General features: G+C 38.6%; 1 protein-coding gene across 10 annotated transcripts in view; it reads right to left on the reverse strand.

Annotated features, from left to right (window-relative positions):
• Nucleotides 1–17,897, reverse strand: part of GRIA4 (glutamate ionotropic receptor AMPA type subunit 4) — a 403,247-nt gene that overhangs the window by 86,328 nt on the left and 299,022 nt on the right. For all 10 annotated transcript variants that reach the window (XM_078432679.2, XM_078432681.2, XM_078432680.2 and 7 more), the window contains one exon: nucleotides 6,724–6,777. In XM_078432679.2, coding sequence (XP_078288805.1) covers nucleotides 6,724–6,777 — 54 coding nt within the window. The remainder of the gene's footprint in view (nucleotides 1–6,723; nucleotides 6,778–17,897) is intronic.

Here is a 17,897-nt window from a genome sequence, read left to right on the forward strand (position 1 = left end):
AGTGTGGAAGCGGTCTTTCCTCTTCTATTTATTGGGATAATTCCAAAAGGATTGATATTAACTCTTCTTTAAATGTTGGTAGAATTTACCCATGAAGTCATCTGGTCCTGAACTTTTTTTGGTGGGGGCATTTTGATTACCAATTCAAACTCTTCACTTATTATTGGACTGTTTTAGATTTTCTTTTTCATCATATTACATGGTAGGCTGTATGTTTCTGGGAATTTATCTGGTTCTCCTAGTGTTCCTTTAATGCTGGTGTATAATTGTGTATAGCACTGTGTTAACGATCCTTAGTATCTGTGTCATGAATTGTATTGCATCTTCTTAACATTTGTTATTTTCTTCAAGTATTCTTTCTTTCTTCTTAGTCTAGCTAAAGATTTCTCAATTTTGTTTACCTTTTCATAAAACTAGCTCTTAGTTTCATTGACCTATTGTCTTTTTTGTTTCTAGTTCATTTACTTTCACTCTGACCTCTGCTATTTCCATTCTTCTGCTAACTTTGCCCTTAGTTTGCTCTTCTTTTTCTAGTTCCTTGAGGTATAGAGTGAGACTGCTTATTTGGTATCTTTTGTCTTCATGTAGGCATTTTTCACTACAACCTTCTTTCTCAGAACTGCTTTTGGTGCATCCCACATGTTCTAGTAAGTTATGTTTCCGTTTTCACTTGTCTCAAGATATTTTTTGATTTCTCTTTTAATTTTTTATTTAAGCCACTGGGTATTCAGGAGCATATGGTTAATTTCCACATATTTGTAGATTTTTGAATTTTCTTCTGGGAATTGATTTCTAGTTTCATATCCGTGTGGTCAGAAAGGATGCCTGATATTTCAGTGTTTTTAAATTGATGAAGATTTGCTTTGTGGCATAACATAAGATCTATTCTAGAAGGTTCCATATGTGCTTGAAAATGTATATTCTGCTACTGTTAAATCAAAACTTCTGTTAGGTCCTTGTAGTCCAACAGGTAGTTTAAGTCCAAGCCCTCCTTACTGATATTCTGCCTCAAGGATCTAGCGATTACTGAATATGGGGTATTAAAGTTCCCTACTGTTTTTGTGTTGCTGTCTATTTCTCTTTTCAGATCTGTTAATATTTGCTTTATATATGTAGGTGCTCTGACGTTGGGTACATAAATATTTACAAATGTCATATTTTATTGATGAATTGACTTCTTTATCATTATAAATGACATTCTTTGTCTCTTGTTATACTTTCTGGATTACAGCCAATTTTGTTTGATATAACTATAGCTACTTCTTCTTTCCTCAGTTTCCATTTGCATGATCTCTTTTTTCTATTCTTTCACCTCTGATCTGTGTGTATGCTTCAAGCTGAAATGAGTGTCTATAGAGTTGGGTCTTTTCTTTCTTTCCTTCTTTTTTTAGGAACCTATTTTCATTCAGCCACTCTATCTCTTTGGATTGGAGAATTTAGCCCATTTGCATTTAAATAAATGTTGGTAGGAATAGACTTACTACCAACATTTTATTGTTTTCTAACTGACTTATAGTTCCTTCCTCCCTCTCTTCTTTTGTGATTTGAGGATTTTCTGTAGTGGTATGTTTTGACTCCTTTCTCTTCATGTTTTGTGTTTCTATGAGAAGTTTTTGTTTTGTGGTTACCATAAGGCTTAGATAAAACATCTTATAGCTCTAACAATGTACTGTAAGCTGGTAACAACTAAACTTTGAATGGATACAAAAACTCTACAATTCTACACGTTTCATCCCACATTTTATGTTTTTGATGTCACAATTTACGTCTTTTTATATTGTGTATATATTAAGAAATTATTGTAGTTATAATTATTAATATTTTTGGTTTTTTTAACCTTTATAGTAGAGTTAAAGTTATTTACCCACCACTATGACAATATTGGTGTATTGTAAATTTTTCTATATATTTACCTTTACCGCTGGGTTTTATACTTTCATGTGTTTTCATGTTACTAATTTGTATCTTTTTATTTCAGCTTTAAACATTAACATTTCTTTTTTTTAATGTTTATTTATTTTTGAGAGACAGAGCATGAGCATGGGAGGGGCAGAGAGAGAGGGAGACACAGAATCCAAAGCAGGCTCCAGGCTCTGAGCTGTCAGCACAGAGCCCGACATGGGGCTCAAACTCACGGACTGCAAGATTATGACCTGAGCCAAAGTTGGATGCTTAACCAACTAAGCCACCTAGGCGCCCCTAAATATTAACATTTCTTATAGAAACACTCATGATCAATTCTTTCAGCCTTTGCTTGTCTGGAAAGTTCTTTATCTTTCCTTCACTTCTCAGGGACAACCTTGCCAGGTAGAGTATTCTTGGTTGCCAGTTTTTTCCTATCAGCACTTTTTTTTTAAATTAAATATTTATTTATTTTTGAGAGAGAGAGAGAGAGAGAGAGGCAGTTTGAGCAGGGGAGGGAAAGAGAGAGAGAGGGAGACACAGAATCTAAAGCAGGATCCAGTCTATGAGCTCACAGTACAGAGCCCACCACGGGCTCAAACTCATGAATCCTGAGATCATTACCTGAGCTGAAGTGGGACCCTTAACTGACTGAGCCACCCAGGTGCCCCTCAGCACTTTCAATATATCATCCTATTCTCTTCTGGCTTATAAACCTTCTGCTGATGGTCTTGTGGTGGTTTCCTTGTACATAATAAGTTGTTTTCCTCTTGCTGCCTTTAAGATGCTCTCTTTGTCTTTAACTTATGACAACTTAACTATAATGTGTCTTACTGTATATCTCTTTTTTTATGTTTATTTCTTTTGAGAGGGAGAGTGAATGAGCAGGGGAGGTACAGAAAGAGGGAGAGAGAGAGAGAGAGAGAGAGAGAGAGAGAGAACCCAAGCAGGCTCGGCACTGTCAGCACACAGCCCAACGTGGGGCTCGATCCTGTAAACTGCAAGATCATGACCTGACCTGAAGTCTAGAGTCGGATGCTTAACCAACGGAGCCACCCACATGCTGCCCTAGATCTTGATTTCTACTTGTTTCCTCAGGTTAGGGAAGTTTCCAGCCATTATTTATGTGAACAAGCTTTCTGTTCCTCTCTCCTCTTCTTCTTCTGGGAGCCCTATAATACGTACACTGATCTATGATGGTGTAATAGAAGTCCCTTAAGCTATCTTTACTTCTTTCATTTTCCTCTTCTTTTTACTTCTCTGAATGGATGGATTCCACTGCCTTGTCTTCAAGTTAGCTAAGCTTTCTTACTACCTATTCTAGTCTCCTATTGAACACCTCTATTGAATTTTATTGTATTCTTCAGCTCTGTGATTTATGTTTGGCATTTTAAAATATTTTCTAACTCTTTGTCAAAATTCTTATTTTTGTTAATACTTTGCTCTTCTGGCCTTGATAAGCATCTTTATGACTGCTATTTTGAACCCTGTTGTGTAAATCATTTATTTCCATTTCATTAAGATTTATTTCTGGAGATTTATTTTGTTCTTTTGTTTGGAACATATTTCCTCATTTCTTCATTTTTACTGATTCCCTGTGCTGGTTGGTTTCTGCACATTAAATAAGACAGACACATCTTCCAGTCTTGGCACACTGGTCACATATAGGAGATGAGCCTCATCAAATGGGCCTGGGCTAAATTGTTGGTTGTCTCTTAAACCTATGTGATTGCTCAAACAGCTTCTTTTTTCTTTTTTAAGTGGATCTTAGTAGTTGACAGGCCTGCCAATGTTCCAAAGGAAGGAATCACAGTCAGCACCTAGATGCAGGCTGAATGGAAGTTTGACTCTCAGGTAGCAGCCTGTGAAATATACGGTCAAACCCCCTTTTAGGGAAAGACTAGGAAATGTGCACCTTGCCAGCTGCCTCTACATTGAGCCCTGGGGGGATGGCCTGGGTTAGTACTTTTGCACATACCTGTTAAGAAATGCCTCATTGCTTGCTACAGTACTGTGGGATTTGTGAATATAAGCTCTGTTGCCTATCAGATCCAGTCATCCCTTGGGTAGGTCACCAGGCACGTGTACAATATTCTAGAGACAGGTTGATGTCCTGGTTTTATAGGAGGAGTGAGCCAGAAGGAGAAGGTGACAGAAATGTCCACCAGCTCTCCTGGGCTCCATGAAGAATCATGGCCAGTTCTTTAATGCACGCAGGTGGACCCTTACATATGGACACTGAGGCAGCAGACTGTGAAGTAGATAGTCAACTGCCTTTCAGGGAAAGAGTGGAGACGAGCATTTTTGCTTGCTCCCTCTGTGCTAATAGGGTCTGTGGGGATAGTTACATTGAATGCTCACGAGCCCATTAAGAATATGGCTTCTTTGTTTTCTATAGTCCTGTGGGTCTCATGGACCTATAACCATTGGCTTTCAGAACTAGGTGTTTCGGGGCCTGTCTCTTGACAGCCTTAAAAGCTGGGGTGCTAAATGTATGGTCCAAATCCTCACTGCTCATGGAGAAGCTGGGCGTTGGGGATTCCCTCCTGATTGTATGGCACTGTGCTGGGGTAGTTTTTATGGAAAGAGTGGTCTCAGCCTTTCCTATCCATTTCAGTGTGTGTAGTTTCTTAGCTGCTTGGATTTCTCCCAGGGCGATGACTCTGTGTGTGTCTGGGGGTGGAGGGAAGTTCAGGAGCTTCCTACCCCACCATCAAGGTCCCTCCAACTAAACAGTCCCGATGAATTGGTTAAATACCAGTTCCTGATTAGTTGCAAATTGTAAGTGGAAGTTATAAATGGAATTATTCTCTTAACTTTACTCTCAGAATGTGTTGCTAGTGTACAGAAATACACATATATATTTTTTTAATACTGACCTTCTATCCAGAAACCCTGCTGAAACTCTTTATCAGTTTTCAGTTTTTTAGTTAGATTCCTTAGGATTTTACATTCACAAAAATCTCCTCTTCTTCTTAATCTGAATGCCATTTATTTCTTTTTCTTGCCTAGTATCCCTTGCTCGAAGCTTTAGTATCATGTTCAACAGAAATGATGAGGGGCCATTCTTGTCTGTTTCTGATTTTAGGGGGAAATCATTCAGTCTTTCAACATTAAGTATATTAATATAATCTTTCTTTTGATAATGGATTTACTTCACATTTGGGAATCCTATGCAGTAGTTTTCAGGAAACAGCCCGTGACTGGCCCAATGAAACAAAAAACATTCTGGTTTTGGAAGTCACAGCTATTTAGAGATAAATGAATTAAGTCAGTAGAAACCATAATTAATAAATATATTATAATTTAGATCTGCACAAGTTACTGAATAATCATGTATTACAATGATATCAAATGCATATGGTAAGGGCTTTGTTATTTTTAGTGAGAGTGATGATCTATGCCCTAATTCAGGCAAATATTTTTTCCTACTTCATATGCTGTAATGACACACATAACTTAAATATGCTGTCATCTCCTAGGGCTGCTTAAGAAAGGCTGTGATAGCCATTAGGATGTTATAACCATTCTTTCCATTTTGTACTGGTTTGTCAATGTCAGCAATTCATTTCTGGTATGACAGTCTATAACACATTGACTTTTTTTTCCTTCTTTAATTCCACTGTTTGGAAAGAAGAGATGTCAAAACGCTCCACTTGCTAGAATCACCTTGTACAATGTCACTGTGAGTGTACACATTCCATAAACATAAGACTTTTTTCTCTTCTAGTGACTAATATGAGAATATATTAGCTTTAAGAATTATATTTTTATAAAATATATTAAAACATACAGACTATGGACCTACTAAAAGCAATGGAAAAGACAAGTCAAAATTTCTCAGTGTTTTCATGATAATCCATGAAGTAGCAAATTATACTTTATTAATAACAACAAGGAAATAGGAGCTTACAGTCTATTGTTGCATTTTACTATCTCTATTCCATAGTGAGATCCAGTTCACTAAAGACTGAAAATTCCTGTCTCAAAGTGTGATGGTCCACTCACTATATGACAAGAATGGATAAATCTGAAATCTCTATTGTAGCCTTTGGCTCTTCTGCTGTAAGCAAAAGATCTTCACCAAAGAAATATACGGTGGAAAAGAGAAAAAGGAGAAAAAATTCTTAACTTTTCTAAAATGAACCACTTTTGAGAGCAAGCCCTTGGGGCAGATGGCACTCTAATAAAGCAAGGAGAATGGCTCTCCACATAGTTTGCTTTCCTTCTTCACCGCAGTTAACAAGAAATACTTGGTAAGCCTTGCCAAGAAATCTAAAAGGACTTGCCTTAGGCCTTTTAGGATTTTATACTAATGTATGTATCTTGTTCGATAACCTTCTACATATATGAAAAACTGACATAATTAAAAAAAACATGGATCACTCCCAATCAAAAGACTTCCTTATATAATAGTCATTTCAATCTTGCTTTTTCTTAAAATCAGAGGACATGGGTCATCAGTTTGATGATCCTTGTGATAGCCCAAGTAATGGAAATCTGGATCCATAGGTACATTTACCATTTATACAGGGGAAAGACCATTATTTGATTTGCCAAGTGATATCACAGTAAAGCAAACATTATCATTACTTTTAAGGTTGCTTTGGCAGATGTCAAGCTAGTCTGCACCAAAATATATTGAATTGCACATTATGAATACCATGACCACTGCAATAAAAATATTATCCTAAGTGTTACCAACAGATTAGTAAGTAATATAGTTTATTCATTTACTGAACTGTTATTGTAAAGCACAGTTAAAATAATCTGGAATGCTTGAGCAATTCTTATGAAAAACAGAAAATAAAGAGTTCTTACCAAGTTTGCAATGATGTAGTGGTAACCCTTAACATGCTTCCCAACACTCACAATCTGCAAAGACAGAAGGAAATAAGAGAAAACCTGTTTAACTTCACTGAATGATATTTTTAAAAACAGAATTTTAACTATTGTAGCATAATTCCTTGTGGAAACATGAAGAAAAAATGTTACAGTTTTCGTTATAATAGAAGAAATCCACAAGCCACCTTAAAAATTAAGTGATTAAAGTAAAAAAGAAAACCCTCTAATTTCAATCATGCTGTATAAATGACTCTTCATTCACTATACCTTGTTCTTGTTCAGAAAACTACTATGCTATGATCCCCTCAAAGAGAATGACAAGGTGATAAAACAAACTGATAGTTTATATAAATATTTCTATAACGGAATATGCACTAACATAAGAAACTTAAAATTATTCTGGTCCAAAGACTATAGTCATCCTTAATTTGTTGATAATTTATAGCAATGTATGATAGGCTGCTGGTGTCTTCAATTGTTAAGAATGATTTTCTATGAGTAGACTGGATTTTTGTCCCGAGCAGGAAGCAAGGTTTTTCTAAGGCACAATCTCTGTGTGTAGACACCTCTGATACTATAGAATACTTAGTTAATTCCCCCCTGCATATGGACAGACTATTATTTTATTATAATAAAAAGACTAAAGACAAAACATCAAGAGACTTTTTGTCTCTGCTAGATTCATTTTTTTCCCCTAAGAATGTTTTCAGAAATGTTTTGAAAATTAGAAACTCAGAAATTTCTAATGCAGGAATAAAGTTGCATTAGAAATTACAACTCTTAGGGGCGCCTGGGTGGCTCAGTCGGTTGAGCGTCTGACTTCAGCTCAGGTCATGGTCTCCCGGTTCATGAGTTCCAGCCCTGCGCTGGGCTCTGTGCTAACAAACAGCTCAGAGCCTGGAGCCTGCTTCAGATTCCGTGTCTCCCTCTCTCTCTCCCCCTTCCCTACTCATGCTCTGCCTCTCTCTGTGTCTCAAAAATAAATAAATGTTAAAAAAAAATAATAAAAAAAAGAAATTACAACTCTTATTTTCTATAAAACTGAAAATTCCTTCAATGAGAGAAAATCTAATGACAATTACCGATGGGCAGCTTTGGAATCTCACCGGTTCCCCAAAGGTGATAACACAATACATGAATTTCATGTACTTTCATCATAAAAGGAAAAATTAAGTTGCTTTTAGCATTTTAACATCCTCTAACAGTAGTTCTTTGTAAATTGGTGACTTGTGTATAAAATAAAGGAAAACCCTTTTGAAACAGAAAACAGGGTTTTGCACACATGGCTATTGGTGAAATGGTGTCTCTGCTCATGCAATCTTTCCTTTTTGGTTACAGCCAAGACCTCCTCTTTGTTTTTATGGTTCTGCAGTTTCACTACAAGGCAGTTTGGAGATTTTACTTTGAAATATTTGTTCATATTGTTCAGGATATGTCGTGCATTCTAAGTATGAGGATTTCCCTTCAACAATTCTGGGAGATTCTCTACCAATAACCCTTCACACATCTGTGTGTTCTGACAAATACTGCAGTGTTGATGTCACTGAGTCCCAGATCTCAGCAGGTGGAATAAATTCAAATTTAAACGACAATCTACCTCAAGAAGGTTGCGATGACCAATTCTCACAGAAGGTGTCTCCCTCACCACACTGAGCCCAGGCCAAGGCAGAAAATACTCAGCTGACTCCTTGTACAGGAAGCAGATTTTTTTCTGCTCCTCTCTTTGACTGGGTTGTCACTCTTCTAGAACGTGGCTTTAAAAGGGACCTGAGGTCTAACTTACTGCCTTGGCTGAGCCCAAAGTCCCTGTTCTCGGGTGAGCATGAAACCCCCAGTCAGTCAGGCTGCCCAATCTGGCAACTTCCCTGGGTGCAAGTTTCTTTCACTCTTGGCTCCTGGAGACTTCACTCTCCAGGAAGCTCAACTACACATCTGCAATGTTTTACAAGTAGTTTTTATATTGCCCCATTTATCCTGTCCCCAGTTTATCTAAAACTGAACACCCCTTGACAGTCTCACCACAGAAATAAGAACAAGCAATACAGAGACGGGATGATAAGGAAAGTTCAGTAAAGAAACCGCTTAATTAGTCACCATATTGGGTAACCCAAACCCGAGTGATTTAGCGGGGGCTGGGCAGGCAGGAGCCCTCTTTTTCTCCGGAATCTCAGGTACAACTTGTACAAAAGACAATGATCTAGGGACACTTGACAGCTGGTACTGGTAGGAAACTGCAGAGTTGATGATCGAGTCGGCCAGCACTTCCTGCTATTTGACCTCAGCAGGGATTGCTGCCACAAGACAATTCATTATTCATCTCTTGCTGACTCACTGGAACTTTCTCTGGCTTGACTGTGTAAGCCGTTCTGCACTCTCTTTAAGCCCCCCTGCTCATGCTGCCTCTTCTCTCTCAGTGCTCTCGGCTTGGGGTTTCTCTGTGGCTGCAGTCAGTAACCTGTGCTTTCCCCTAGAATCATTTTCAAGAGTTAACACTTGCACATGTGAAAAAGCTGTGGAAATTCTGCACTAGGTGTCTCTGCGAGGAAATTACTGTCATTTCCAGACTGCCTAGAAAAGAGCTGTCATAAATTAAAGCTTATGTAATGCGTTTTCGAGGGATGAGGACTTTTAGAAACCACAAACAATTGAAAGTGACAAAAGTCCCGGCAGAAGAGGCCTTGCAGAGCGTGATACGCCTCAACATTCTGGGAACCAGGGGTCTCAGGGAGCAGTGATCTGAGGATTTATTTCCCTGGCTGGGGACGCTACAGAGAATGCCATTTTTGCTGAGCCAGATCCTGGCTGGGGTAAAACGAATGTGAGAGCCTCACTGCCTTTGAACACTCACCACCCTGACTGAGGGTGGCCAGGGGTTAATAACGGCCAGATCTCGGTCCCTCTGCCAAGCATCCAACACTAGATGGAAGTTTCTTTGTGAAAACAAATCCAATTTATACTCCATTACTCTGTAGTAAAGGGCCCTGCACCTCGGGTGTCATTTGCTTAGGTTCTTCCATTGTTTTTATGGTTGTGTAAAACCAACAGTCTCACGGGTATGGTTCTCCACGGCTGTCGTCATCTCAACCAAAGTGAAGACTATGTTGTATAAAAACAAAACAAAATAAAAAATCTGAGTGGCTGGACTTTGGGTGCAGACCACACCTGTGTCTTGCTATTTCTGACATTATTCTTTATAAAGAAGGAAAATAAACAGTGTGAGGTGAAAGATATTAATATCTAACAGCACAACACACAGTGTGTTTGGCCCACTTGTTATGGGAAAGCAATATCTACAACAAAGACTTTGCTGCAGCAATTAATTATGGCCTTTCATAAAGACAGAAAGGTGTAGGAGTAGAGACTCCATCTCTGTTATCTTCTTAAAAGACACAGAGGATGATAAATGGACAAAGAATAATGATCAAGTGTCTGTTCAGAGTTCTAAAGAGTGAGTTAGGGAGAATGTACAAGTTACACTGATTATACACTTTCAGAAGAACCCATCTTTACAAGAATAAAATGCTTCAGAAAAGGCACTAATTGATTTCTTTGATTACTTTCTCTTGGTTGTTTTTGAGGAAACAGTTGCTGAGAAATATTTATGTTACTGGTCAAAAGATTCAGTTCTAAAGTCAGGCCTATGCATATTTAATAAGGTAAATGCCAGATGCACTCACCAAACTGTTCTATTAACAAATTATGGCATAATCTTTATGACTGTAACTTCTAAGTCTTTATTCATTTATTAAAATTAGGGAAGGATGAACCCAGGATACTTTTCACCTCAATCCCACCTTTATTTTTTTCTAATTTTTAAAATGTAGATTGATTGATTTTTTTTTTTTTTTTTTTTTGAGAGAGAGACCTGGGGAGGGGCAGAGACAGAGGGAGACACAGAATGCAAAGAAAGCTCCAGGCTCTGAGCTGTCAGCACTGAGCCCAACGTCAGGCTAGAACTCATGAACCATGAGATTGTGACCTGAGCTGAAGTCGGACGCTTAACCGACTGAGCCACCCAGGAGCCCTGACCCCACCTTTAAATAAATTTAGTTCAATAAGTGTGTCCTATGTATAAGTTTAGGGTAAGGAGATTCAAGGCTTAAAAAGATAAGTCGGTGCTGCAGTTATAAGAGTGTTTAATTTCTCTCCTAAGACGATAAGCCTCAAACAGAAATGACTGAAATACCGAGTAAAGGGTGTGCCATGAATTTGAAGGAGAAGTGGGATCATTTTGTAGGGAGAACAAGGTAATTTTAAAGACAGAATAGATGTTAAATAAATGCTGATTGAGTGGATGAATAAAGAAGTTAGCCTATAAATGCCACAAACACTAGTATATTAAGATCAATTTGAAACTTGTAAATGGTGGGAGTTTGGCCTTTAACCCACCATACAATTTTACGTGAATCCTTTCTGTATCAATGGTTTATAAAGCATTCAGGGGTCTCTCTAGATACGAGGTGCTGTATATTACCTCCCACTGTTATTGCGAAGCCACGATCACTGTAGTGAACACTATCTTCAAGCTAGAGAACGGCAATGGCACACCCGAGTAGGAATGATTTTGGCTCTCCTTTTACTCCGATTTAATAGGCAGCTAGAAATTCCTCTCCCAGCCGTTATCACGTTCCAGAAAATTCCATGACAGTGGCCAACCAGTACAGCCTACCTGGTGGTGTGGGGGACACGATGCCTCGTCAATGGTGGAGACTTACTGTAACGAGGGCAGTCACTCACTAGTCCTTTGTCTCTGTAGAAAGCCCAACCCCCCAGATGCCTCCTGAATGTTGACTTTCAGGGTGCTTCAAAATACCTTACTATAGAGAGAAACAAAAGCTTTCCCTTGTTTCGTTTGATTAGCTAGTTTACCTCAGTTTCACCAAAAGAAAAACGTAAGGCAAAGGATTTCTGCAAACACACTGCAGAGTTCAATTACAACCATGTAAGAGAACAACAGGACCTTTACTTCTGGGGATGTGATTCACAGTCAGTGAGGGGAACATGAAGAACCCCAGAACAAAAGGAACTAAGGCTATTTGTGTGAGAAGAGATTTAGGGAGAGGACAGAGAATGAGAGCTCTCATCAGTACATGTGCACACACACACACACACACACACACACACACACACAAACACACACACAACTGTATTTTTTCCTTCCACACTTGAAGATGTTAGAAATTACAGAAGTTTCTAATTAGGACACACTCATTTTTCGGAAGCTCCAAACAGTGGCTGACTGCCTTCCGGTAAAAGATGTCAGGGGAGGGTCTTTCTCAGGCTTAAAGTCATGTGTTTGCATGGCCAGTGAGTGTCACAGACACTACTGATGGCCCACCAATGCTTTTCCTCTTAGCACTTCAGTGCATACTGCTGTAACTGCCAGCACCTGAATTTCCTGGACATGGGGCTCTTCTCTGATCCCTGGAGCCCACTTTGCTCATGGTGGGGCGGGCTAGCAGGCCAGGCAAGAGGTGCCAGGGAATTAATGCCCTCCTCCCCAGCAGCCCCCGTACAGAGACGGACGGGAGCTGCTGCAGAAGTATTCCAACGCCCATGCCAAAGAGAGGAGTCTGACATGTGTGTTCTATTTACACTAATTTCAAATGACATTTACAATAATCCTCTAGTAATTTGCATTAATATCAAATGAGATTAAGCCTTGGTCACCCACATGGCAATTTTCTAGACAAATGCGCCTTTAATTGATTGCATTTCTCCACTGCAATTCCAGTGTGTTCTTCAACTCCCAAACCTACTGATTACACACAAATCCTTGTCTTAAGATCTGCTTCAGGGGAAACCAAACTAAGTCTCCAAATTAAAAAAAAAAATTACCAATGTGACAGTGACATTGTTAAGGGTAAAAAAATACATTTGTTGGGTAACTGTCCCAAGCTTTCATCTCTGTAGCATAACACATGTACGTTATATTCTGAGTTCCTAATCTCTGAGTATAATCAAGGACTCAAGTTGCATGAAATACCATGATTTTATTTGGATATCTAAATTTGGATATCTAAAAAAAAACAAGAAAAAAAGGTTTATTTTGATATAGAGAAATAGGGATGAATCAGTATCTTTAATAAATTCTTTTCATTCCTAATATATGCTTTTTCCTTTTGTCCTGTCTTATATACTTTAAGGACATCCATACTTAGTACTGGTTGGCTATTGGTTTTTTCTTTGAATGTATTCCAGATGTTAAAAAAATCCCTTCAGTTTCATCCTTCCAGAACAAAGATTGTAGATCACTTCTCCCCACCGAGGGCCCTCTGGGGGTAGGAACTGAATGGAGTCGTAGAACTAGGAGCGAAAACCAAGTGCTAAAACGCAGGTGTTTAGTTCTGTCTCCACACCTCACCTCGGCATGGTAACTGCCAACAGCTACAGAAAAGCACATCGTAGAATATATCCTTCTCTCTGACTGTTATGGTGGCTCCAAAATTCTACACCCACAGAGACTGAATAATATTAGGATTCTCATCATGTTAACAATGGCCATCTCTTAGCAGAGATCCATTCTGTTTAACAGTGTTTTAATTTAGCGATTGAAAATATTTGCAGAGAGGCACAGAAGGTTCTATGGAATTTGGGATTTCGAATGTGAAACACACATAGCGGCCTGAAAGAGCCAGTGAGCACAAAGCCCTTTTTTAATTACAGAGATTATTTTTTAAGAAGCAATATAAAAAACAATTCTATGGGGCGCCTGGGTGGCTCTGTCGGTTAAGCATCCGACTTCGACTCAGGTCATGATCTCACAGTCTGTGGGTTTGAGCCCCATGTTGGGCTCTGTGCTGACAGCTCAGAGCCTGGGGTCTGCTTTGGATTCTGTGTCTCCTTCTTTCTTTGGCCCTCTCCCACTTGTACTCTGTCTCTGTTTCTCAAGAATAAACAAATGTAAAAAAAAATAATTCTTTTGAACAATTCTAATGAGCTGTAGGTGGAGGGGGGAATATTTTGCTTTCATAAAAAAAACACATTAAATAAATACAGTCATTAAGTGATGAAGCTGGGAGCTGGGATGCCAGCCCAGATGTTTTGACTACAATTTCGTCTTTTATTTTTTTTTTTTTTTTACTATACCCCATTGCCTTCCTTAGGCCATAGCAGTCAGAAAAATGACTTATTTTTTGGCCAGCTATTATACATCTTTCCTAAGAGGAAAATAAATAACAGACATTTATGACAGTGCCCTTCATTATCACATTAGGTAGTAGGCAAATGCCAAGGCTGTGGATGAGAAAAACCAGCTTTCTTTTAAGGAACCAAAAAAACCCAATTCCTTTCCTTTAAATAATCTCCTATCTGCACATACTGCTTATTTGAATCGCATCATATATGCAAGGTTTCCCTAGTCCCGTTTTGTAGCAGATTGGTACAGGGCCACACAGATGGAATGCTATCAGGTAAAACTTAACATATCTAAGTTTAGGTTTGCAAATTCTTCATATATCCATAATAAAGCTAATAGCAAAAAAGCTTCAATAACTTGCATTCAGTTTTGTTTACCTTGTACCCTATCAGGTATACATTTAAGATGACAGTTCAAGTATATAGTCTAACTTTAATGTAAGTGCAACTCAATCCAGTAGATAATTCTATTTATGTGACAACCTCAAAGTGATCATTAAAGGTTCAATTATGTACCATATAGTTTTTTTTTCTGTGCAGTTTTAAATACATTTTATGTTGTTCTCTTTGAAAACCCCATAAACAGTAGTTTATAGAGTATATAAACCAGAATATTTTATTTCTTGGGGTGCCTGGGTGGCTCAGTCAGTTGAGTGTCTGACTCTTGATTTCAGCTCAGGTCATGATCCCAGGGTCGTGGGATTGAGCCCCATGTTGGGTTCTTCGCTGACTGTGGAGCCTGCTGGAGATTCTCTCTCTCTCCCTCTGCCCCCTCCCTGCTTGCGTGACATGTCGTCACTGAATAAATATCTATTTATGGGTTATAAAGAAAACTTGAGGGAGTGGGTGGGGTTGGTGGTGATGGGAAAAAATGTCTTCAAATGTCACATATTGTCACATAGGTTTCAAAGGGATGGATAATTGTGAGGGGATATTTGAATTATACATCAACTATGTTCGAACATGGCTTGCATAAGCACCCTGGAAAGGTGTTGTTTATGGGAAAGATGGCCTCTAAGATCCAGCCAACCTGAGAGTCTCTGATTGTGTAGGGAAGTGTTAATGAACCACTGGTTCTGGGGGCTCCTGTTAGTATACCATCTTCTTACCACTCTCCCCTTAATTTCGTATTTCTTTTCCTTATCATTTTGATTTGAAATATTATCATCTGAACATTCTTCCCTCTCTCATTTTTAATTCAAACTTCCCTTATTTTCTTGGAAACGTTTTATTTTCCTGTATTTTCTAGGCAAATAAAATGTAAAGAGGTGACTGCAGGGAGGGAGGGAGAGAGAGAGAGAGCTAAAGAGAGAGCAAGAAATTCTGTGGCCACTCTTGCAGGGAACACCAGGTTAAATAAGGTTTGAGGCTGCCTTGCTATAGGAATTTTTAGAGACTTTAATATGCTAATGTTCACCAAAATCCCAAGAGCCAGATAGAGTACACAGCTCTGTAGAACAGTTTTAAAAGGTTGTTTAAGGACATCCTTCCTACAGCTTTACTCTCTACTCATCGCTTTCCTTAAGCGTCACATACATTTCAGACTTGAGTTGCTTTAGCGGCATTTTCTTATTTCTCTTCTGGGTTGATCATCTTTACCCACAATAAAAAGTCAACGGAACTATTTGAGGCATATTCAAGATATGTTCTGTCCATAATTTTTGTGTTAGTGCCTCAACTATGTAATAATGCCAGCTGGTACCTTTTTAGTCATGAGTTCTAAAATTTGCACGTTTGTAATCTATTCAACAGATGGTAAGCCGTGACTAGTTAAATACAGAAGACATATGACCCCAGAGTTACTCTCTTTACTTTTATTTCAGGAGAATGCTTTCTTTATAGGGGAATTTATTAAGTTTTTTGGACTTCAGACAGCTTGGTGCCGGACTTCAGAAAGCAGCTGGTGCATAGAACCAGGTTCCTATGAAGTGGATTCAGAGTGCAGACAGAGATGTACGCAGAGACCCAATCTTCACAGACAGATACAGACTTTTCTATGTAAACTCTTTACATTTGTTCAAGTGACTAACTCTGAAACTATTAAAAAAAAACCAAGCAAATGAAAGGTCATTATCAAGAGAAAAAAGGCAGGGAAAATATGTCTCTCCCTAATAAATGATATTGTCCTATTTCAGTGTCTGTATGTTGTATTTGCATGTAGGTGTGTAGGGATCTTATTCCCATGAAGACTATTATCCATAACTAACAATACTGTTAAATTTTCCAAAGGAAATTTTCTTTTAAACCCTAATCATTTTTTAAATGATTTTTAAATTTAAAAAATTTAAACCATTTTTTAAATGGCTTTTTAAACCCTAATCATTTGAGCTTCTCAAAATCTTAACCAAAGTAATGGTGACTATGAATCCCTGAATTAAGTGCATCTCGTGGTGCTTGGCAAAGTAGACATTAATTAATACGTTTAAGAATTTCTCATTACCACTACTTGGCATTAAATATTTACTTGCTTATTGTGTGGCTCCCTCACGAGTCAGGGACTTGCGGGGGGGCCTAGGACATTGTCTGGCTCTGATAAGCACTCAATAAATATGTGTGATATAGATGCCAAATAAATGAAGCTAACTACTGGTATACATGAGACATAAAAAATAAAGACGAAGCACCATTGCTCGCTTGATCACCAGTCTGTTCCCCTTTCAGTCCATTCTCTATGTTGTCATGAGAATTATCATTCTAAACCACAGATCGATCAGATCACATCTAAAAACACCCACTGACATTTAAAGGCTATGCGGAATAGAAGACTACTTAACAGAGACTGTGAAGCCCTTTGGAACCTGTCTTCAATTTGCCATGAGCGTCTTCTCATTTCCCCTGCACCTGATGTTCCAACCACACGTACTTGCTTCCAGCCACCCGCACCCCCCCCCTCCCCCCCCCCCCCGCCAATGGCTCCATCCCAGGGCTCTTCTTTCCCTCTGCCATCTGCCAAGGCCCTTTCCCACCGCTTCTTCCTGGGGAGTTCTGACTCATCTTTCAGCCATTTGCTTTAGTCTTTATTACACCTTTCCACACTGTGCTATATTATTTGCTTGTGTTCTTGTTTTCCTTTACATTTGAAATTCCTTTAAGGAATGAACCACAACTGATTTAATTTTATACACAGTGCTTGGAAATGGATAGGTATGGAATAAATATTTGTTGAATAACCGAGCAAATGGGTGAATGTTATGTTCATGATTAAGAAAGGAAAATGATAGGGTACAGTGGGCAGAGACCAGAAAATTAGTTTCTTTCATGTTATGGGCAAAATACTTATATTGTTATGTCATTATACTGGATTAAAATACGTGACCTTCAAATTTACATATGATAACAACCAGCAAAAATAACCATAATTTATTACAAGAAGAGAACTAAAAAAAATTTTTTTTTCTGGGGCACCCCGGCTGCTATGTCAGTTAAGCGTCCGACTTGGGCTCAGGTCTGATCTCATGGTCTGTGGTTTCGAGCCTTGTGTTGGGCTCTGTGTTGACAGCTCAGAACCTGGAGCCTGCTTTGGATCCTGTGCCTCCCTCTCTCTCTGCCTCTCCCCTGCTGGTGCTCTATCTCTCTCTCAAAAAAACATAAATAAATAAACATTAAAATAAATTAAAAAAAATTTTTTCCAGTATAGATTCTGTGGTTATAAAGGAAAAGACATAAGGCAATATTCAGACAACTGAGGCCTGGACTTGGAAGAACATAACAATCTCTTGGTATATGTGACACTGGGGGTGGGGAACTTAAAAAAAAAAGAAAAGAAAATTCCCTGTGTATAATCTTGATCTTCCTTCCATTTACCAGTGATCATGCAGACCTTCTTCTTTTTTTTTTTGTAACAATGACACCATTTTAACTTCCTTCCACGATCTGATCTTAATATAGTTTTTAAAGTTTATTTATTTATTTTGAGAGAGAGACAGTGGGGGAGAGGGACAGAGAAGAGAGTGAGAGAGAGAAAATCCCGATGTGGGACTTGAATTCACGAACGGTGACATCATGATCCGAGC

This window comes from Panthera onca, chromosome D1 (genome assembly GCF_046562875.1).
Source record: "Panthera onca isolate mPanOnc1 chromosome D1, mPanOnc1 haplotype 2, whole genome shotgun sequence".
NCBI lineage: Eukaryota > Metazoa > Chordata > Mammalia > Carnivora > Felidae > Panthera > Panthera onca.